General features: G+C 46.5%; 1 protein-coding gene across 3 annotated transcripts in view; it reads right to left on the reverse strand.

Annotated features, from left to right (window-relative positions):
* The window catches only part of ITGA11 (integrin subunit alpha 11), a 134,500-nt gene that overhangs the window by 73,342 nt on the left and 37,497 nt on the right, over nt 1-23,661 (reverse strand). For all 3 annotated transcript variants that reach the window (XM_081511891.1, XM_081511889.1, XM_081511890.1), the window contains exon 2: nt 21,830-21,941. In XM_081511891.1, coding sequence (XP_081368017.1) covers nt 21,830-21,941 — 112 coding nt within the window. The remainder of the gene's footprint in view (nt 1-21,829; nt 21,942-23,661) is intronic.

A 23,661-nucleotide genomic window follows, 5' to 3' on the forward strand; every position in this document is an offset into this window, starting at 1 on the left:
AAATGTAACCTCCTCCAGCCAGCTGAGTATGGGGGCTAATGTGTTCAAGATGGGGCCAGGGAAGTGCTAAGCACAGCAAACCCTGGCCTGGCTGGGGGTGGGTGTGAAGGGAGAGCTCTCCCCACCCCCAGGACCTGCAGAGGGGAGTGGCACCTCCAGGGCTCCCTGGACCAGTTGGAGGGGCTTGTGGTTCACTGTGGCCCAGATGCCTGGTAGGTCTGGACTCCTGGAAGCCAGGAGAATGAGAACCCCTCTGTCTGCCAGCACATTTCTTACTCTCCCTTCCTCCATAAACCCCTCCTCAGACATGAGGATACCCTGGGTGTATTTTAAACAACCATGTACACTGTGATGGTCCAGTTCATGTGTCAACCTGACTGGGCCAAGGCGGTGCCCAGATATTTGGTCAAACAGTATTCTGGTTGTGTCTGTGAGGGTGTTTTTGGTGAGATTACTATTTAAATCTGTAGACTGAGTAAAGCAGATTGTCCTCCCCAATATGGGTGGGCCTTGTCCAATCAGTCAAAGGCCCAAATAGAACAAAAAGGCCGACCCTCCCCTGAATAAGAGAGAATCCATCCTGACTGACTGACTCTGAGCTGAGACATTGACTTTTTCTTGCCTTGGACTCAAATGTTGGCTCTTCCTAGGTCTCTAGCCTGTTGGCTTTCAGACTGGAACTACACTATCAGCTCTCCTGGGTCTTCAATCTGCTGACTCACACTGTAGATCTGGGGAACTGCCAGCCTCCATAACCTTATGAGCCAACTCCTTATAATCTCTTTCTCCCTTTCTCTACCTATCTATTCTGTTTCTCTGAGGAGCCCTGACTAATACAGTTACATAGTACATGTACGTTCTAAGGCCTTTACCGATGTTATTTCATGTGGCTGATGACCCACACCCTCATTCATTCACCGAATCTTATGCACTTATTGAACTCCTATGAATGCACCAAGCACTCAGGGCAGGACACTGAACACGATGCGGTCTCTGCCTTCAGGAGGCCTCCAGCCTAGTAGAGGAGACGGGCAGGCCAACAGGCCATTACAACACAGCAGTGGTTCTCAAGATGGTTCCCAGCCCAGCAGCGTCTGCCTCCCCAGGAGCTTATTAGAAATGCATCATCTTGGGATGCATCTGAGACCAACAAGGAAGAGAATAGAAACTGTAGGTAGGTTCCAGCATCTGTGAGTTAACAAGCCCTCCAGGGGATGTGGTACTTCATGGTTGAGAAGCACGTTGTAGGGGAAACAGAGGCATGACAACCACAACCCTTGTTGGCTCAAAGCCCCACATCCATTCTAGTAAAATCCAACCTCTTCACCAGGTCTTCCAAGGCACTATATTTTCTCACTGCTGCTCAGCAGTCTGTCTCCACTTTTACCAAGGCTGCTCTGAATGCTGTGCACAGATGGGTCATAATTTAGGATTCAGCTCCAATGTCACTTTCCCAAAGATGCTTTTCCTGATTACCTGTCACTCCCCACCTCCCCACCTTGCCTATTCTTTCTCATAGCACTTTGCACTCTCAGATGCTGTCTTCTCCATATACCTTTTAATCATCTTTATCTCTTAGTAGGATTTGAACTGCTAGGGAGCTAGGACCTTGTCGGTCAGGTTGGTAGCTCTAAACACGCCAGCTTCCAGACAGTGACTGACACAGATTAGGTCCTCCAAATATAGTTGTTGAACAAATTAGCTAATTGCCCGGTTTAGTGGGACCATTGTAATCTGATAGCCTGCAACTGGGACCACTGACAGCAGGCCTCCTTTCGTCTTCCAACGCCTGTTAACTCAGCTGGGAGAGGAGAACCAGCTCTAGAAGAGGAACCACAAACTGCACATCCTGGCCTGAGACAAGGCTGGTAACTGCCTTGGGCCTCATCTGCCGAATGGAACTGGACCACTGCCTGGACTACTGATCACCCAGGGTTTCAAGGGTGGGGGTACCCAGGCCTTGCTGGTCACCAGAATCACCTGGGGAGTTACAAATGCAGATTCCTGGGCACAATGTCCAGAAGACTCTAATTCAGTCAGTTGGGGCCTGGGACCTGGAAATCTAATTTTAGAAGCTCCCTGATGTGCAGGCAGGATGGGACCTCCTTGTATGAAAGACCTGCTGAAGAAGCAGAGAGGAGGCCCTCTGGACATGTGAAGAAACATATATGTCTGAGGAATTTTTACTACATTATGGGGATCACGACCACAACAACCTCTTTGACCATCCAGGAATGATCCAGGATTGGATTTTTTTTTAAAATTTTGTTTCTTTTGGTCATAAGGAAACACATAGGAATATTGATGCAGAAAAGTACGATGCAAAAACTATTGAATTTAGATTATAGAAATAATACATGCTTATATAACATTCACAGCACAGAACTGTGAAAAGTATAATGTGCAAGACCTTTCACTTCCCTTCTCAACCCAGCCCTCTATAGATAAAACTACTATTAGCAGCAGGGATACAGAAAAACTTCTAGGCATTTATGTAGGAAATTAAAAAAATGAAACCACTCTACACACATGGTTCTGCAGTGTGCTGCTTGCACTTAATTATTTTATACTTTTCATGTCAGTATATATCAATGCCACACTTAGACCTGGTCACCCCTGCCTGGGTCCTGCACTGACCCTTCTCTGGCTGTGCTCCTTTCTATGGGGTCAGAAGTCCTAGGGGTCAAGGGAAGAGGAACCCAGAGCCCACCCCCTACTCTGGGTCACTGGGACACCAGAATTGCCAGCACCAATAGCTCAGGACAGGTTTCTTCCCTGGATCTGCCTTTCTGATGGTGGACCACACCACTGCTTGCTAGGGGTGTGGACAGAGCTTGGATATATATATAGCGTGGGGTGTCCACACATGTGAGATCCCTTTAACACCAAGAGGGAACTACAGGTGGGACGAAAAGATGATGGGCCATGGGCCAGAGCCCTCATTTGTTTTCTCAACCCAGGACCCGCACTGTTAGGGGCGGCCCTGGTACAGATGGATAGAATAACTCTGTCTCATCCTTTATACTGGTTAGTAGTGTAATAGTAGTAGTGTTAATTGTTCAGTCATGTCTGACTCTTTGTGACTTCAAGGACTGTAGCCCACTAGGCTCCTCTGTCCATGGAATTCTCCAGGAAAAAATACTGGAGTGAGTTGCCATCCCCTTCTCCAGGAGATCTTCCCGACCCAGGATCCAAACCTGGGTCTCCTGTGTCGCAGGCAGAGTCTTTACCATTGGAACCACCAGAGGGTTGCCTGGTGTTTTTTTTCTTTTTAACCATTCTCCTATTGATGACTATTTAAATTGTTTCATCCCTTTTCCTATTAAAAACTGTTAAGGTGCTTAAACATTTTTTCCTGGGACTTCCCTGGTGATCCAGTGGCTAAGAATCTGCCTGCCAATGCAGGGGACACGGGTTGGATGCTTGGTCAGGGAAGATTCCACATTCCTTGTGGCAACTAAGCCTGTGTGCTACAAGTACTGAGCCTGTGCTTTAGAGCTTGTGTGCAGCAATTACTGAGCCTGTGAGCCCTAGAGCCCATGCTCTGCAAGAAAAGCCACCCCAATGAGAAACCCATGCACCGCAACGAAGAGGAGCCTCAGCTCACTGCAACTAGAGAAAGCCCACGCACAGCAATGAAGACCCAGTGCAGTCAAAAATAAATAAATAAAAATAAAAAAACCTCTTCCCATCACACAAGGTCTTTATCAATACTGATGAATAAAAAGCCCTCAGTGCCCAGTGGTGATGTACAGCAATGCCAGGAGTGGGTACAGAGCGCTTGCCTGTCATTGTGCAGGCTGGTCCTGGAGCCACCCTGTCATCTTGGGCACAGAGCCCGCTGACAGGCATCCTCACAACTGTTGATCTCGCAAGCTTGACTCTCTGCTTTGTTCCTGGGAATTTCTGGGTCCTCCTCAGCTTACAGCCAAACAACATTTTTTCCTAATGTGCAGAAGAACTTTGAACAGAAGACCAAAGGGGAGGGGAGAAGGTGACTGCAAAGCACACATTCAACCCATTTGAAGGGAAAACGAGGGCCCGATCCACTGACTGTGAGGAAGAGAGTGGCCAGCTTGTGCCATCCAGCTGGATGCTCCTTGCCTCCTCATGTCCTGATGACAAGTCTCACAGGGCTGTTGGTCCTTTTATCACCACACTTGGCATTCTCATTCCTGCCTCTGTGCGTGCAGTCCCCTCATCACAAATCATTGACTCCCTTTTAGCCACTCTTTAGTGCCTCTTCCTCCAGGAAGCCCTCCTTGATCTCTCAGCTAAAAGATCTCAATTCTCATGATGCTTTGTACCCTTCTTGTCTGTTTTTTCTCTCCTTTAGATAATTTGCCCCTAGTTAGCAGAGGCAACTTTAAATGTCCCCTCTTGGTGCTGCTCAAAGTACTTTGAACACAGTCAAGTCTCAGTAACTGTTTGTTGAGTGAATAACAGACAGACAGATGCAGGCAGCTGCTCATTTTGCAAAGACAAGCTGAATCTTTATTCTGCTTCTTGGGATGTAGCTGGAAGCAGAGCTGTGTTGAGCTCTTTTGGGTACCATCTGCAGATGGACCACAAGTGTTGGGATGCCCTTGGCCCAGCTCCCCAGGAAAGTGGCTGTGGTCTGATGTTGCCCCCCATCCCCTGCAAGAAAGGCTGCATGCACAGTGTAAAAATCCCCCTTTCTCTTTTCAAAATGTCTGATAAACCCTTGCTTGGTTTTCCAAGGCATGCTGAGTCTTTCCCATCTCCCTCACCACCCAGGTTTATCACAACTCTTTCCTCTGAAAATGAAGCATAAACATAGTGATAGCGTGGGCAGATGTTTCTCAGTGGAATGTACAGATTAAATTTCTTGGTATGTATTGGTCTGATGGCTCCTCGGTAGTACTTGGCGGTAGCAAGGAAAGAGGTCTTGGAATTAGGGGGTGGCATGCATCCTCTGGTTCATAATTAGGATGGTGATACTTTCTATGTGACCAGTGTATATACTGAACAGCTCATTTCATCCTGCCCGCGGCTAGGGGAGGCAGCTGGACAAGGAGAGGTGGTCCCATCGGACTGGAGAAGGAAGCAAGGCCCAGAGAATGTCCAGATCCTCAGAGTAGAGGCTGAGACACAACTGGGACACAATATTCTGATTGTGTCCATAGCTCTTTCCACTAGTCATGTGGACTCAGCTGAGGTAGAAAAGAGAAGAGGGCCTGGAGGTGAAATGACAGATACTATTTTTTGATCATGGGCCTGTTGACCTGTCTAGGGAGAGCTCTGATCTATTCCCAGACGGGCTAAGTGACCCAGGGTGATCCATCTGCTCCCTCAGGGCCTCAGTTTTCTCATCTGTAAAAGGAGAGGCTTGGACAAGTTCAGTCCAAAGAAATAGTTGAGAACTGGATGTGTGTCAGACACTGCGGATTGAGGCAGAGTTCATGCCCTTTGTCTGGTGGGGCTGAGAGACCAAACCTGATGACCTCGGGGTGGAGGACAGCCCTGTGTGTGTGGGGGCAGGTGGGTGAGGTACAGTGCAGGGGCCTCTGCTCGGCCATCTGGGAAGGCTTCCTGGAGTGGGCAACTCTTGGGTGGAGGCTTGCAGGTAGAGAGAAGTCACTCAGGTGAAGAAGGGGCAGGGGCTTCCTTCAGAGAGAACTGACAGCTGGGTCCTGATGATGAAAGCACTTAGGTGCGTTATCTAACGTGCTTTTTGTGGCAAAGGCTGGGCCTGGGAGGGATCCAGAGGGACAGACAAGTTCCCGTCTACACAGAGCTTGTGGTGAAGTCATCCTCAACCCAGGCTCTCATCAATCATCCCTCATCTTTCTCACCACCCACCCACACCTCCCCGACATTCCAAATCTGCTCTTGTCTCCCTTCACTTGCCCAGAGAACTCTATCTAAAATGGCATGAAGTGTAGACAGAGAGATGCCCACATGTTTGAGAGCATTGCATCATCCCCCCCACATCAGGTAACCCCCACCTGCTTTCTGGTCTCTGTATTCCCGCTACTGGATTCAGGCAGTGAGGGTCACTCTCCGCATAAGCCTGGAAAGGAGCTAACCTCAGAATCCATGAGAACTCACAGACTCTTAAAAAAGGATTCAGTGGTTCAGAACCTGTTTGGGCATTAGGCTCACCTGGGGATTCCTACCTCTAGAGAGTCTGACTTTTGTTAAGTCTTGGGTTGGGGTGAGGAATCTGTATTCTTTTTTAACCTTTCACAGGCAATTCTGTTCTGCCAGCCTTGGGAATCCCTAGATTATATTATCAGGCTTTGAAATAACAGAATTGGGGATGGCGTGCCCCAGTAAGAAAGAGTTGACAAAACTGGGTCATGTGTTCATCTACTTTCAAAGCACTTTATATGAACAAATAAGTAAATGAATGCACCCAAGAATGAATGTTTCAGGGGAGGGTTGTGTCAGAAATTGCGCTAGGCACTTCCCCTGACATTAATTTGGTTAATCTTCGCCACAGCCCTGTGAAAGAGAGAAGCGGCCCCATGTTGAAGACATGAAAACTGCAGCCCAGAGAAGCTAGGTCACTCACCCAGTCACCCAGCTGGCTAAGGGGCAGCTCCTAGGCCTCTCTCTCCTGCCTGGTCCTCTCCCCATCTCTGGCGGATGGATGGGGTATAGGAGAGCAGAGTACACAGAAGCCAGCCTGTGTTCCATTAGGGAGCTCCTAGCTGCCTGGGGGAATCACTGGCTCTGCAAAATCCTTCGAAGTATTTTCTTCCATCTGGTTAAAGCACAGATTGCTTTCCCTCCTCCTTCTTCCGGGCTGTGAATAATGGCTACTCTGACAGCATTCCTCTTATTTTGAGAAGCTGTGAAGAAACAAAGGCCGGCCGTGGACTCACTTGAGCCCCTGGAGGGCAAAGCCTGTCTTGACATTTTTGGAAACGTCATCCTCCTTGGGTTTCAAAATCCTTGGCTCAGCAGTTGGGGAGAGGCAGGGGGACAGCTCAGAGTGGGGGCTGCTGTTGCAGGAAAGCCATTCTTGGGAGTGGGAAGGCGGCGGGGTGGGGGCAAGCTGCCATCTACTACCCACTGCCCTCTGCCCTCTGACTGACTTCGCTTCTGCTGGGCCCCTCCAAGGTTTGTGGGGAAAGAAAAAGACAGAAAATGCCAACCTCTCCCATGGGGGTGGCCATTTCCCCCAGATTCTTTATAACAAGAACATCCAGCTTTGGGCTTCCCTGAGATTTAGGAACCAGTTCTAGAACCATTCTCTTCTCCTCCTGTTGGCCTGTGCCAAGCACCAGAGATGCAAAGACAAGTAAAAGGCAAGCCCTACCCTTGGGGGCTTGTAGCCCCCTTTCTCTCCTTATTCTCTTAGCTCTTCACTCTCCATCCCATCTTCTCTCTTCTTCCCTATACTCCATTTCATTTTCCATTTCTCTTAACTGGCTTTTTCTATTGGGTTGGTCAAGAAGTTGATTTGGATTTCTCCAAGTGGGGAAAAACCCAAACAAAACCTTCTGGCCAACCCAATATATTCTCTCCCTCTTTGTCTCTCTGCATTATTGGCTCAGGATGATTCCTCACAGCTAAACTAGGAAGAAATATTTTGAGAGATAAAGTGGGGTGGATTTATGAACTCCACAGAGAATGAGTGGAACCTTGTCAAGATGGTCCTATATCAAGAAGAAGCTTTTGCCACTGGCTGTGTGTCTGAGTGTTGCTGCCGTGTAGAAAAGAAGTTGTTGAAAGAAAAGAACAAACACCTGCAAGAGTTTGAAATCCTGGAGAGCCCTTGATTCTTCATGAAATAGGCAGGGAAAGTTAGAAGAAGGTATTCTAGCCATGCCTGGAGAAAACAAGGGTTAGGTTAGTGACAGATCACAGCTAAGGTTAGTGAGGAAAAAGCACATAGAGCATGTTGATTTGTTTTTCTAATTGCATATAACTTTAAATCATGTTTATTCCACTTTGTGGTTTTCAGTAAGGAATTTAGTGTCTCACATTTTATAGCCTAGCTGAATGGAAGCAGATGCGGGCCTTAGTGACATCCAAGGGGTTTCCCTTACAGATGATTAGAGAGGAGGCCTTGCGCCCCCTAGTGTCGGCTATGGTAACGGCGGATAAAGTGCCAAGGAGTGATGGAATACCAGCCACGAAAATTCAAGCTTATGAAATTATAGAAAGCCATTCTCAAGATGGAGTGGATCTCAACATTAGTATCTCTTCACCTCAAGTGAAGGGCACCCCTTTCCTTTCCTGCTCTGGATTTAGGAAGGACTGTAGAGTCACAAAACGGACAGCACTGGCGTCAGAGAAGGGAGGGAGGTGCAAGAGCCCACAGGCTGCTGCTGGTGAGGGCAGGAGTAGGGGATGGAGGGTGGAAAAGATGCTGAGCTGGCAAATCCCTCTGGCTTCCCTGAACTGCCCAAATTAGATTTATTTTCTTTCTTAGAGGTTAGAAACCAGGAGACTTTCCTTTCAATATTTCCACTATTGAGATTGGGCCTCTTACCCCCAGAGCACATAGAAGTTGGCTCCCTGCCTCGCCAGGACCAGAACTGTGGTCATTCTATGGCCCTGAGGACTGGCCGTGGCTCTGTCTCTGGCTGACCGGGTTGTTGAGTGTGTCAGAGGTGACCTAGGCTCCTGCTCACATACTCTTCAAGTCTGTAACTTTCCTGTGTTGTTTCGATATTTTTCTTTTTTAAAGAGAGAGTTAGAGAGAAAGCTAACATAGAAGAGAAAAATCTGGAGATGCAGGACCACTTGCAGGCTGCATCTTACAGGCTCGTTGCGCTCTGGGGCTGACAAGCTTTCCTTGGCTGCTCTCAATGCTGCTTTATATTTCTGAGCACTTGAAGGAGTCCACAACTCCGTGAGGATAAATGTCTGTGTAACTGTCCAGCCCTCTGTGGCTCACTCTCTGCTTGTCCATGTGCTGCCCAACTGCCAGGGTCTGCTGGGTGGCTTGGCCCTGGGCCCCTTGCCAACATGTCCCCAGTGACTGCAGTTTCTCTCTTTCTCTTTCTCCCTCTCTCTCGTGTGTTAGGTAGTTTCATCGTATCCTGGGCTTTGCTTCTGTAGTGATTTATTGTTCACCAGCATGAGTCACGGTGCTGGGTTTTATTTGTTCCAAGAGAAAATAGCAGAGGGCATGTATGCGCTGCGGTGTTGGGAACCCGCTCTGGGGGCCTGAGCCAGGAAAAGAGCTTAGGATGTTCCTTAGTGAGATTTCCACAGCAACAACGGCTGAGGCTGCCCCAGGCCTGACAATTGGCCCTGTCAGGGAGGAGGGACGACTTGGATAAAATCTATCATTCTGCCACCAAAACCAGCCTCTGGGGCCCTTTTCCTGGAAACCTCTCCTGGACACCATATGCTTTCTTGGGAAATAGGCTAGCAAAGGGACCTAATTTATCCAGCATCTGCCCATGGCAGACACGTCACCCACCATCTCCTATTTTTTCCTCAAATCTTAGGGGTGTGCAGCATCATGTCCATTTTACAGATGAAGAAACTGTGTCCAGTAGGTGGAGGTAACATCCTCAAGTTCCCACAGATAGAAAAGTGGATGAGCCCAGGTTTGTGTAGTTCTGAAGCCTAGACTTTTCCTGCAGTTAGGGGCCACCTTGGGCTTCCCAGGTGGCTCAGTGGTAAAGAATCCGTCTGCCAATTCAGGAGACTTGGGTTCAATCCCTAGGTCAGGAAGATTCTTTGGAGAAGGAAATGGCAACTCATTCCAGTATTCTCACCTGGGAAATCCCATGGACAGAGGAGGCTGGCAGGCTACAGTCTATGGAGTCTCAAAAGAGCTGGACACAACTTAGTGACTAAACAACAGGGGCCGCCCTAATGTGCATTCACATACCGCTGAGGCAGAAGATCTCAGCCCGTTTCGGGATGTTGCTATAAACCCTGCAGAAAAGGGCCACAGATGAGAGGCTGGGAAATCTGGGGGTTGAAGAGGAGGGAATGATACAAGGGCATCCCCGTCAGGCCTAGGCTTGCTGGTCAATATTTTTTTAACTTTAAACTTTTTATTTTGTATTGGGGTATAGCCAATTAACAATGTAGTGATAGTTTCAAGTGACCAGCAAAGGGATTCGGTCATACATATACATGTATCCATTCTCCCCCAAACCTTGTTGCCCAATTTTTGTGTATTTATTCCTCATGGATTTCCTTTACAGTCAAGCCCGAATTCCATCATCAGTGGGTTTTAGACATGAAAGATCTTAGTGAAAATACAAACGTGTTTATCTGGGAAGATCAGTACATACACCTTGGTAGAAGAATTAATGCCCTACCCATATTAGAATTTGGTTTATGTAGCTGTTACCTGGGGCTTTCCAGGCACTAGTGGTAAAGAACCTGCCTGCCAATGCAGGAGACATAGAAGATGAAGTTTCGATCCCAGGGTTGGGAAGATCCCTGGGAGGAGGGCATGGCAATCCACTCATGTATTCTTGCCTGGAGAATCTTGTGGACAGAGGAGCCTGGCGGGCTGCAGTCCATGGGGTCACACAGAGTTGGACATGACTGAAGCGACTTAGCATGCACACACGTGAGCTATTATTATCTAGTGATCTTGAGACAAGGGATGAAGATGGTGGGTGCGCTGACACTTTGGCACTTTTCACCTGCGCACCAGGTGAAAACACAACAGGGAGAAGAAGCACTGTGGACTGGGTACTGGGAGCTGAGTTCCAAGGGTGACCTTGCTGGAGGCCTTTCTAGCTCTGGGCCTGTTTCCTTGGCCCAGAGGGAAGTGGGGAAGCCTGTTTCCTTGGCCCACAATATAAGGGATTGTGCTGGGCTCAGTCACTTAGTCATGTCCGACTCTTTGCGACTCCATGGACTGTAGCCTGCCAGGCTCCTCTGTCCATGGGATTTTTCAGGCGAGAATACTGGAGTGGGTTGCTATTTCCTTCTCCAGGGGATCTTCCCGACCCAGGAATCAAACCCAGGACTCCTGCATTACAGGTGGATTCTTTACTTTCTCTGCCACTAGGGAAGCCCAATGAGGGAATGGGGCTAAATATTTTCTAAGACTTTTCTAGTCAGGGGAGCAGTCCTGACTGCAGTCCTGACTTCAGGGGGAAGGTCAAGCCCCGCTCCCATGTTCACGGAGTGTCCACCTCCACCTCCTGGGCCTGCTCCCAGTCACCCTGTCCTTCCCAACCCACCTCTGCCTCTGAGAATTAGGGTCTGCTGGAGACCTGAGCGACGGTGAGCTTTCCAAGACTCAGTGCATCTGGCTTCCTTTTCAGTCTCCTCTCTACCAGTCAATCCTAAAGGAAATCAACCCTGAATATTTATTGGAAGGACTGATGCTGAAGCTAAAGCTCCAATACTTTGGCCACCTGACTCGAAGAGCTGACTCATTGGAAAGGACCCTGATGCTGGGAAAGATTGATGGATTGAGGAGAAGAGGGACGACAGAGGATGAGATGGTTGGATGGCATCATCGACTCAATGGACATGAGTCTGAGCAAGCTCTGGGAGATAGTGAAGGACAGGGAAGCCTGGTGTGCTGCATTTCATGGGGTCGCAAAGAGTTGAACATGACTGAACAACAACAAAATGCATGTATGTGGAACCTAGAAAAATGGTACTGATGAACCTATTTGCAGGGCAGGAATAGAGATGCAGACAGAGAGAACTGACACGTAGACACAGGAAGAGAAGGGGGAGGAAGAGGAGGGTGGGGTAAATTGGGAAAGTAGCATTGACGTATACAAACTACCATGTGTAAAATAGATAGTGGGAAGCTGCTGTATAGCACAGGGAGCTCAACTCTGTGCTCTGTGATGACCTAGAGAGGAGAGATGGGTGGCTGCGGGGTAGGAGGGAGGCTCAAGAGAGAGGGGATATACACATGAGTATAGCTGATTCACATTGTTGTACAGCAGAGGCTAACCCAACATTGTAAAGCAATTATCCTCCACTTAAAAAAAAATGGAAAAAAACAAAGAACCCCTGTGGCACTCTCCTCGCTCTCCCAGCCTCTGGTCTACTGCTCTGCTTTCCACACTTCCTCCTCCAGCCACGTGGGACAGTGTCCTTTCTCTAAACATGACCTTTTCTTTTTCACCCCTGTCCTCTTACCCCCATGGTTCCCTCCATCTATTACACTCTGCTCATCCTTGTCTATTCTATACACAGAAATCCTACCCATCTGGAAGGACCCTCCTCCACAACCCTCTCCTGATCGCCTCCCCCGCCTGGTCCTGCTGAATTAGACATTCACTCTCCCTTCCATTGACTCCTGGGATCCTTTCTGTGTGCCCTCTCTTGGGATTTATCATCCAGGATTAGCATTCTGCAACCATACAGCCTCTCTTTCTGACTGGGCTTAGCATTTTTATATGAATCTGCCAGTGCTGGGTCTTGGGACCTCACAGTCTTGGCTCTTAAGGGGCCAGCAGTGTAGCTGGTTGGGAGGGACACCACTATGGATGATTGTAGCTTCCACCATTATGGATGATTGAGCACAGGCTGCTGCTGCTCTGTGCTGCTTTGGGCCTGACGAGATCTAGGCTCAAGATATAACTCAGACATTTATTGTGTTATCTCTCTTGTAGTCTCAGTTGCCTCATCTGTAAAATGGGAACAAGCCCATTTCTCTTACAAGTTGCTCATGTCCCTGAACCTGTAGCCCAGGGAACTCACATGCCCTCTTGTCCTTAAAGCCCACTGAGTTCAGAAGGGGTCCCCTTTTAGAACCTACTAGGCTATCAGTTTCCTGCTTCCTAACGCCCACAAGGGGAGGAGGCGAAATGCGCTGCCTTGCTGAGAGCTGAGACTTTGCTCTCCGGGGTAAAAGCTTTAGTGACAAATTGGAAATTCGTGGGGCCCAGCTTTGTTTCTTCTCAGCACCAGGAGGCTTCCTGCTCCATTGGACCAAAGTCTCTGAGAGGCCCTCTGCAAACCCTACACCGGAGTTTCTGGGACATCAAATGGTCTTGAAAACCAACCGGCTTAATGATTTCAATGTACATACATTAGAGTCATGTGGATTAAATTTCTCTGAAAATACACAAAGGCTGAAAGAGCAGGGGCAGAGAATACTCAGCCCGAGAGGAATTTGTTTTCTCTTTTTCTTTTTGTGTGCCTGTGAGTGTTGTTATTGTTGCTAAAACCGAGGCATGTGGAAAACTGTTCAAGATGTGTGAGGCACTGGTTTACAGTTAGTCCTGCCGAGTTTGGGTTTGCGCTGGGAATGTAGGGGCAGGAGATGAAAGGTTAAGAGGATAAAGTGGCAGCCCCACTAGGTCTGTCCCTTTGTCTTCTTAACATTTACATCAGGGTCTGGTGCCCTTGACATTCAAGGAGACTCATAGCCTGATAAATGGGGCCAGACCTCATTGGTACCTGTGGTCAGAGGCAACTAGTGAGCCCATCTCTGGGGCTGGTAGTGTTGGGACCTGGATTTCTGGGCAGGGGCTGGAGGGTGATGTTATTTCCCAGTGGCATCTCCCTGCGCTCAGCGGAGATGGTGATCTTCAGTCTCCCAGGGAGTTCTTTAAAACACATATTCCCTGGCCCCACTGCAGGCTCAGGAGATGCAGACTGAGGTATGCCAACTCCACCTTAAGGGCCAGAAGCTGGGTCCACACCCGGGAGACAGAAGAGCCTGGGTCAGAGAGAGTCTCTTGACCAAGTCATCAGGGGCCTGATTTTAGATCTGGCTGTTTTCTGGGTGCAAGCAATCCCATTCTCCACTTCCTGCTTTGCTGATCACAAAATGCATTCTTTGGTTGGTATTTTTTGATCTTTCCTAGCACCCTGAGATAGGTTCTTTCATATGTACTTTGTGCGAGACAGAGGTGTTTGCTGAGAGGAGGCTGAGAGAGCTTCTCCCAAGGTCTCCGTCCAAGTGGCAGTCTTTGGACTTCAGACCCCTGCTCCTGTTCTTCCTTTGAGGTACCTCCTGGCATGAACGTCAAACAACAGGCACCAGTGAAGTCATCCCTGTGTGTATCTGCCAGCTGGTGTCCCACAAATGACACCAATATTGACCTCTCTTTTCCCATTATTAGGGATTCCCTGGTAGCTCAGCTGGTAAAGAATCTACCTGCAATGCAGGAGACCTCGGTTCGACTCCTGGGTCAGGAAGATCCGCTGGAGAAGGGATAGGCTACCCACTCCAGTATTCTGGCCTGGAGAATTCCACAGACATCAAACAACAGGCACTACTGGAGCCATCCCTGTGCATATCTGCCAGCCAGTGTCCCATAAAATGACACCAACATTGATCTCTCTTTTCCCATTATTAAGATCCAAAGGGCCTTATATATGGATAAAACTCTTGGAATGCTGCCTACAGGGTAAGAAAAATGGGGATCAGAGGAGAAAGAGAGGGGAAGCAACGGAGTAGGATATGCAGTAGGGTCCATGCAAGTGAGAACAGGGATTCCTGAAAGGGCCTGTGTGCTCCTGTCTGTTCTGCAGGAGGTGGGTCTCCAAGGCCTCTCTGTATCTCTCAGTTCAGTTGTGGCAGAAAACACGCTCGAGTCCAGTGGCTACAGTGCAGCTCTCTCCCAGGATGCTTCCAGCTGCACTCAGACCAGCAAGAGCGACCTCACATCAGTTCTGTTGTGCCATTCTGCTCATCTGAGCCCCAACTTCCAAGACCTCACTCAATGCTCCACTTCTATGAAACCCTCCCAAAGACTTCAGCCACAGAGATTTCTCCTTTCAAACTCTGGCTGAATTTCTGCTGTGAGCAAGACATCTGGCTGGCTGCTCGCAGGCACAGGGAAGTGAGACTAGCATTCAATAAGTAAGGGGTGCCATGGGCCTAAGTGACTCCAGCACAAGGTAGAAAGTGATTTGGGCCATTGGAGAGAGAGGGCTTGGGCAGGGTAAGGCCATTTTAGGCTAGGAGAAGGATCCAGAAAGCCTTCATGGAGAAAGTGGTCTTACAAAGATGAACATAATTAACACCAGGTTGTATTTTGTCTTGCATTGTTTTTTAATTGTTTCAAGGATTTTAGTATCAATTCTTCAACTATCCTGTGAGTTATTTGAGAGTAAAACCAAGTCTTACTCATACCAATATTTTGCAGAGTCTAGTAAAACTTATTAACAGAAGCTTAATAAACAAATATTGGTCAAAACAAATTCCACCTGAGAAAAGCCAGTTCTATTTAACCTTTAACTCTTCATATCATGTCAAGGATATGGATGCTGTAATCACTTTCCTGTACAGTAGAAATTAATATTGTAAATCAACTATACTTCAAAAAAATAAATGTTAAAAAAAGAATATAGATGATGTGCCTTTTATGTCTGGGCTGGCTGAGAGAGTCTCAAACCATTAATTCAACCTTTCAAAGTATGTTCTTTTGAGTATCATACCCCTGATTTCTGTAAGACAATAAAGCAGACAGTTACTATCCATCTGATAAATGTTATAAAAAGAAAATATATATTTCTATGGGTACAACTAATCTAGTGATGGGAAGTGATGGTCAGAGAAGGTTTCTCAGGGGAAGTGATATTTCAGTTGATTAAAGAATATGAAAGAGGACTTTGAATTCCAGCCATTAACAACTATGAAAACTAGATAAAATATATGAACCAATTATATTCAGGCACCAGCCAGCAGTCAATACAGACCTCAATACTTGAATAAAGGGAAGCACAGGCACTAAACCTACATTCACTCAGCTTTCTCGATGAGGGTACTTTCCTACTGCAGAATGGGGAATGAGAGTCCAGACAGAGAACAGCAGACTTGCTGGGTGGAGGAAACAGGGATTGGAATGGGTACTGAAAAAACGACCAGGATTTGGTGGGAGCAGGTAGAAAGGAGAGAGTCACAGAGAAAAAGGCCCCCAAACTGCTAACATTTTCCCTCAGGATCCTTGGCTGACCCCTAAGCTATGCATGTATGGTGTGAGACTCTGGAAAATTTATCAGAGAAGTGGGGCAGAGATTTTAGAGGCTTCCCAGTACTTGGGAGATGTTGGGGTTCATGCCTAGTCAAAAATAAAGAAATTTTAATGAATGCTGTGGGCTTTCAGTTGAGATCCCCGCAAATTCATGCCCTAGGAGTAAAGACTGTGCCTTAGGAGTAAGTGAAAGAAAGTGTTAATTGTTCAGTTGTGTCCAACTCTTTGTGACTCAAAGGACTATAGCCTGCCAGTCCCCTCTGTTCAAGGAATTCTCCAGGCAAAAGTTCTGGAGTGGGTAGCCATTCCCTTCTCCAGGGATCTTCCCGAACCAGAAGTTGCACCTGGGTCTCCTGTATTGCTGTCAGACTCATTACTCTCTGAACCATCAGGGAAGCACCCTAGGAGTAAGGGCAAAACTAGATGATACCTGCCCTAACCAAGGCCCAAACCAAGCTGTGGTAAATTCTAGGTGGTTTCGCCAGTGTTCTAATTGCCTATCAGAACAAAATGTAGCATTATCTAAAGGAGGGTAACACAATCTATAGCTTCCACTGTGTACTAGTCACAATAATCTGCATAGAATGAAAAAATATACACTAAACAGGCAAAGAATCAGGAAAAAGTGACTGGTAACCATAAGGTAAAATAGTCACTAGAAACAGAGCCAGAGATGATCCAGATATTGGAGTTAGCCAAGAAGGTTTTCAAAATAACTGTTATTAATATGTTTAAAAAAATAGAGTAAAAGATGGACAAACAGGAGAAATTAGAATTAGAGCCTATAAAAAAAATCAAACAGGAATTCAGGAGTTACAAAATAAAATATATGTAATTAAGAATACATTGGGTGTAGAAAAAATTTAAAAAAAGAATACATTGGGTGCATTTAGCTGCACCATATACCTTATGAATATATGAGGTATACAATATACATAGAAACAAAGTTCCTGAGAATATGTCAATGAATAGAATCACACACACACACACAAATACACACACACACATGAATACATGGTGTCCAAGTAAAGTTTATCCCAGGAATAAAAATTGGGCTTAATACTAAAAAAATCAATCTGTAGATATAATTAACATTATTAACAGAATAAAGAAGAACCACACAACATCTCAATCTTTGCAGAAAAAAATCTGATAAAATTCCACAACTATTTATACACATACACACAAATAAACCTCAGAAAACTAGGAATAGAAGAAAACCTCCTTAATCTGATGATATCTACAACAAACAAATGAATGAACTATAGTTAACATCTTATTTAACTATGAAATATAGTCTTCCCTTTAACAAGGGAAATAAGAAAAGCATGTTCAGTATCACAACTCCTACTCAATCTAGAACTGCACATCCTAGCTATTGCAATTAGGCAAGAAACAGAAATAAAAGCTATGAAGATTAGAAAAGAAGAAATAAAGCTACAATTATTTCAGATCTGCTTGTATACATAAAAATATGTAAGAATCTACAGACACACTATAGAAACAAATGAGTTTACTAAAATTGCTGGATATAACGTAGATATACAAAAATCAGTTGTATTTTATTATACTAGCAAAAGATTCAGTTCAGTTCAGTTGCTCAGTCGTGTCCGACTCTCTGCGACCCCATGAATTGCAGCACGCCAGGCCTCTCTGTCCATCACCAACTCCCGGAGTCTACCCAAACCCATGTTCATCGAGTCGGTGATGCCATCCAACCATCTCATCCTCTGTCATCCCCTTCTCCTCCCGCCCACAATCCTACCCAGCATTAGGGTCTTTTCCAATGAGTCAACCCTTCGCATGAGGTGGCCAAAGTATTGGAGCTTCAGCTTCAACATCAAACCTTCCAATGAACACCCAGGATTGATCTCTTTTAGGACGGATTGATTGGATCTCCTTGCAGTCCAAGGGACTCTCAAGAGTCTTCTCCAACACCACAGTTCAAAAGCATCAATTCTGCGGCGCTCAGCTTTCTTCACCATCCAACTCTCACATCCATACATGACCACTGGAAAAACCATAGCCTTGACTAGACGGACTTTTGTTGGCAAAGTAATGTCTCTGCTTTTAAACATGCTATCTAGGTTGGCCATAACCTTCCTTCCAAGGAGTAAGCGTCTTTTAATTTCATGGCTGCAGTCACCATCAGCAGTGATTCTGGAGCCCAAAAAAGTAAAGTCTGACACTGTTTCCACTGTTTCCCTATCTATTTCCCATGGAGTGATGGGACCAGATGCCATGATCTTAGTTTTCTGAACGTTGAGCTTTAAGCCAACTTTTTCACTCTCCTCCTTCACCTTCATCAAGAGGCTCTTTAGTTCTTCTTCACTTTCTGCCATAGGGTGGTGTCATCCGCATATCTGAGGTTATTGATATTTCTCCCGGCAATCTTGATTCCAGCTTGTGTTTCTTCCAGCCCAGCGTTTCTCATGATGTACTCTGCATATAAGTTAAATAAGCAGGGTGACAATATACAGCCTTGACGTACTCCTTTTCCTGTTTGGAACCAGTCTGTTGTTCCATGTCCAGTTCTAACTGTTGCTTCCTGACCTGCATACAGGTTTCTCAAGAGACAGGTCAGATGGTCTGGTATTCCCATCTCTTTCAGAATTTTCCACAGTTTATTGTGATCCACACAGTCACAGGCTTTGGCATAGTCAAAATAGATGTTTTTCTGGAACTCTCTTGCTTTTTCGATGATCCAGCAGATATTGGCAATTTGATCTCTGGTTCCTCTGCCTTTTCTAAAACCAGCTCGAACATCTGGAAGTTCACGGTTCACGTATTGCTGAAGCCTGGCTTGGAGAATTTTGAGCATTACTTTGCTAGCATGTGAGATGAGTGCAATTGTGCGGTAGTTTGAGCATTCTTTGGCATTGCCTTTCTTTGGGATTGGAACGAAAACTGACCTTTTCCAGTCCTGTGGCCACTGCTGAGTTTTCCAAATTTGCTGGCATATCGAGTGCAGCACTTTCACAGCATCATCTTTTAGAATTTGAAATAGCTCAACTGGAATGCCATCACCTCCACTAGCTTTGTTCGTAGTGATGCTTTCCAAGGCCCACTTGACTTCACATTCCAGGATGTCTGGCTCTCGGTGAGTGATCACACCATCGTGATTATCTGGGTCGTGAAGATCTTTTTGTACAGTTCTTCTGTGTATTCTTGCCACCTCTTCTTAATATCTTCTGCTTCTGTTAGGTCCATACCATTTCTGTCCTTTATTGAGCCTATCTTTGCATGAAATGTTCCTTTGGTATCTCTAATTTTCTTGAAGAGGTCTCTAGTCTTTCCCAATCTGTTGTTTTCCTCTATTCATTTGCACTGATCGCTGAGGAAGGCTTTCTTATCTCTCCTTGCTATTCTTTGGAACTCTGCATTCAGATGAGAATATCTTTCCTTTTCTCCCTTGCTTTTCGCTTCTCTTCTCTTCCCAGCTATCTGTAAGGCCTCCTCAGACAGCCATTTTGCTTTTTTGCATTTCTTTTCCATGGGGATTTTCTTGATCCCTGTCTCCTGTACAATGTCACGAACCTCTGTCCATAGTTCATCAGGCACTCTGTCTATCAGGTCTAGTCCCTTAAATCTATTTGTCACTTCCACTGTATACTCATAAGGGATTTGATCTAGGTCATACCTGAATGGTCTAGTGGTTTTCCCTACTTTCTTCAATTTAAGTCTGAATTTGGCAATAAGCAGTTCATGATCTGAGCCAGTCTGCTCCTGGTCTTGTTTTTGCTGACTGTATAGAGCTTCTCCATCTTTGGCTGCAAAGAATATAATCAATCTGATTTCGGTGTTGACCCTCTGGTGATGTCCACGTGTAGAGTCTTCTCTTGTGTTGTTGGAATAGGGTGTTTGCTATTACCAGTGCGTTCTCGTGGCAAAACTCTATTAGCCTTTGCCCTGCTTCATTCTGTACTCCAAGGCCAAACTTGCCTGTTACGCGAGGTGTTTCTTGACTTCCTACTTTGGCATTCCAGCAAAAGATTGGGGAAAATTAAATAAAAGCATTCCAATTTTAAAAAAGAACAGTTCCTTTTAACTGGCATAAAATACCAAGTACCTAGGAACCAAAGTAACAGATATGCAAGAATTTTACAATGAAAATTTCAAAGCACTATTAAGAGGAGAAATTTTAAAAACTAAGTAAGTGAAGGGATATACATGTTCATAGATTGGAAGACTAAGTATTAGCAAGACTCATTTCTCCCCAAACTGATCTATAAATTCAACATAATCCCAATCAAAATGTCAGCAAGTTTGATGAGGGGAAATTGACAAGCTGATTCTAAAATTCATAGGAAAACACAGAAGACCTAATATAACCAAAACAATCTTGTCAAAGAGGAACAAATGTGAAGAATTCACATTACCTAACTTCAAGACTTTCTTTGAAGCTACAGTAACCAAGGCAGCTTTCTACTTTATAGATTAGAACAGAGGCTAGAAATAGACCCATACTTATAGGGGTCACCTGATTTTCAACAAAGACGACACTACAATTCAGTGGGAAATTAGTCTTTTAACAAATGATGCTAGATCAACTGGATATCCATATTTTAAATGAAAAAAAACACCTTTGACCTTTATCTCACATCTCACACAAAAATTTATTTGAGATGAACCAGTGACTTAAATGAGAAAGCAAAAACATCAAACTTCTGGAAGAAAAAAGAGGAAAGTAACTTCATGATGGAGAAGGCAATGGCACCCCACTCCAGTACTCTTGCCTGGAAAATCCCATGGACGGAGGAGCCTGGTAGGCTGCAGTCCATGGGGTCGCTAGGAGTCGGACACGACTTAGCATAGCATAGCAACTTCATGATCTTGAGAGAAGCAAACATTTCTTAAATGGGACACATAAAACACACTATAAAAAGAGTGATAAATTAGACTTTATTAAAGAACTTCTGTTCATAAAAAGACACTATTAAGGAAATGAAAACGCAAGCTACAGACAGGGAGAAGTTCTTTGCAATGCTTTTCTCTGACAAAGGATTTGTATGTAGAATATACATATTTTTAAGCTTTATAAATTATTAAGAAAAATACACACAACACAATTTTAAAAATGGGCAAAAGACTGAATCAGACACATCATAAAATAGGATACCAAAATGGCCAATAAATTCACAAAAAGTTACTCAACATTGTTAGTCATTAGAGAAATGCCAGCTAAACCCACTACGAGATACTATTGGGTTGGTACAAAAGTAATTGTGGTTTTACATTGTTGAACCTTGCTGTTTGATATTGGAATACATTCTTAAATAAATAAATGGGGTGTGTGTGAAATAGCCTACAACTGATTTGTAGTGATGGCTGCACAACTTGGTAAATTTCAGAAGAAATCACTGAAGTGACACTTGAAGTGAGCAAATTATATAATATGTAAAATATAATCCAACAAAGTTATGTTAGAAATAGGAGGCTGACCCTTCCCGCCTCCTGACTGCCTCCGCCCCAGAGAGGTCCGTGGGCTCTCTCTGACCCTCTTCCCACACTTAGCCTTCTCTCACTTCCCTTTGCCCCACTGTGGCCTGTGTTTCAGCTTTGAGCACACATATCCATCCTTGCAGAGACACCCCACCTTCCACAGCTCTCCTAACAGCCACAACCAGAAGTGATGCCCCTACTGATGAGACCCTGGGGCCCTGAGAGGGGATGAGAGGGGGTGATTACTGGTTCTTGGTGCCTGCTGCCTGTGCTGTCCCATAACCAGGAGAAAGAGGGTGTTCATTCCCATTTCTCAGATGAGAAGATGGAGGCCTATGAAGGGGATGCTCATGGTTTCATAGACGGGCAGATCCTAGGCAGCCCCTGACCTTCCAGGATAAGAAGTCAAGTCCCTGGGAAGGGGGGGCATTTGCATGTGAGGGCCTGTGTTGCCAGCCCATGGGGGGCCTGGGTGGGGGGAGGTGCAGGGCTATGAAGGAGGGGGCAGGGGAGGGGTGGCAGCTGTCACTCACCACTTCCTCCCGCTGATGTCATGCTGCTGCACCGTGTAGCCAAAGAAGGCAGCTCTGGAGCCAGGGATCACTCGGGGCTTCTTGGTGTCCATGTTGAAGCTGGCCGTGAACCCTGAGAGGGGAGGAGAGAGGTCAGGCAGGCAGATGTCCTGGTCCTAGGGCCGTGACCGGCAACCCCCAGCAGATCACCTAACTTGGAGGGTCTTGGCTGTGGATGGAGGATGTACCCCTATCCTTGGGGAGCCCCCAATGTTGATTAACATAGTCCCTGTTTGGAGAGCCAACAATCTGATGGCAAAGGCCCAGCCCCTGCCCTGGGGGGAGCCAGTCTGCTGGGGGAGGCACAGGTATACAGCCTCCTCTTAGAGAGACCAAGCAGGTCTGAAGGGTAAGACCTTGTCCTTCCCCAACAGAATCCCTGGTCTCACAAGGAAGGGACAGACCCTGTCCTCTTCCATCACTCCTTCCTCTAACTCTGCTTCTAACTTCTGCTGGTCTCCTCTTGCATGTTTTTTTTTCCCTGTCTTTTCCCTCCTCTCTCCTCCTTCTCTCTCTACTCCTTCTCCCTTCTTTCACCTCCAACTGCTAAGTAGTCAGGGAGCTGACTTCCCACCTCTTTTGCCATCCCCTTTGCCCCAGCCAGGCCTGGGGTCCTAGTGGCCATGGCTCCAGTGCTGCTGGCTGACCATCTCCTTCTGAATCCACCTGCAAAGCTCCAGCCAGGGCCACTGCTCAGCTGGAGCAGCCAAGGCAAAGCAGGGAAAGTCCCTTAAAACCCTTTCACCTTGGCCCCTAATTGGTCAATTAACTGATTCTGCCTAATGGAAAGCCTTGGGGCAGTTGGACACGACTTAGTGACTGAACAACAATAATTAATAGAGCACAGCAGACAGAATATCATTGCCATTCCTCTCATGTGTTAACCATTATTGCCTTATTTACAAAGCCCAGCAACGAATGGACTTATCAGCCTGGTCAGCAGCTGGCAGCCCTGGGGAAGAGGGGCCTGATCAGGTGAGCACAGGGGGATGAAGGATCACTGGTCCTTGGCCAATGTGGGCACGTCACAGAGCAGAGAGAGACACTGGTCTCACATGTGCACAGGTGGGAGGTGGACAGAGAAGGGTCAAAGAGGAAGTGGAACTCTCCAGCTCTCCCAGAAATGGTACATGCACATGCATGTATGCACATTCAGAGAGTCACATATGTGCATGCACACACGCCCATACATGGACTTGCACACACACATACATATGTGCACAGGCCATACACATTCCCTGACTACAGGGGAAACACTTTATCTGGCTCCCTGGTGTCCCCTGGAAATGTCCCCTGGTGGTCTGTGGTCCTCCCATTCTTGTACCCAAGCCCAGCAGAATGAGGGGACCCTGAGCAAGAGGCAGGCATGCCTGGCAGTCAGGAAATCCAGACCCACCCCACCACTCCCAGGCCGGCAGGGAGGTGAGGGCCAGTGAAGTCAAGAGTGTACACTGTGTCTTCAAGGTCTTCTCTACTATCGGTGCATCTTGGGTGAACATGGCTGGAAGGATCCTTCCAAGACCTACTGGATCCTGTGACTCCAGCTCCATACCCTCCATCAGTTTCCCACCAACTCAGAGTCAAAGCCAAACTCTTTACCTGCAAGGCCCTGTGATTCCCCAAAGGAACCCCACCTGTTTCCCTCTGCCCCTCATTTACTCTTGCCCCCCTTTCTTCTGCTCTAGCCACACTGTCCCCTTTCCTGTTATTAGAATGTGTCAGACCTGTCCTTGCTCAGCATCTTTGCCCTTGCTGCCTTTCCTTCTGCCTGGATGCTCCTTTCTGAGTTACTA

The sequence above is a fragment of the Giraffa tippelskirchi genome, chromosome 7 (genome assembly GCF_054371585.1).
Source record: "Giraffa tippelskirchi isolate mGirTip1 chromosome 7, T2T-mGirTip1v1.2.pri, whole genome shotgun sequence".
Classification (NCBI taxonomy): domain Eukaryota; kingdom Metazoa; phylum Chordata; class Mammalia; order Artiodactyla; family Giraffidae; genus Giraffa; species Giraffa tippelskirchi.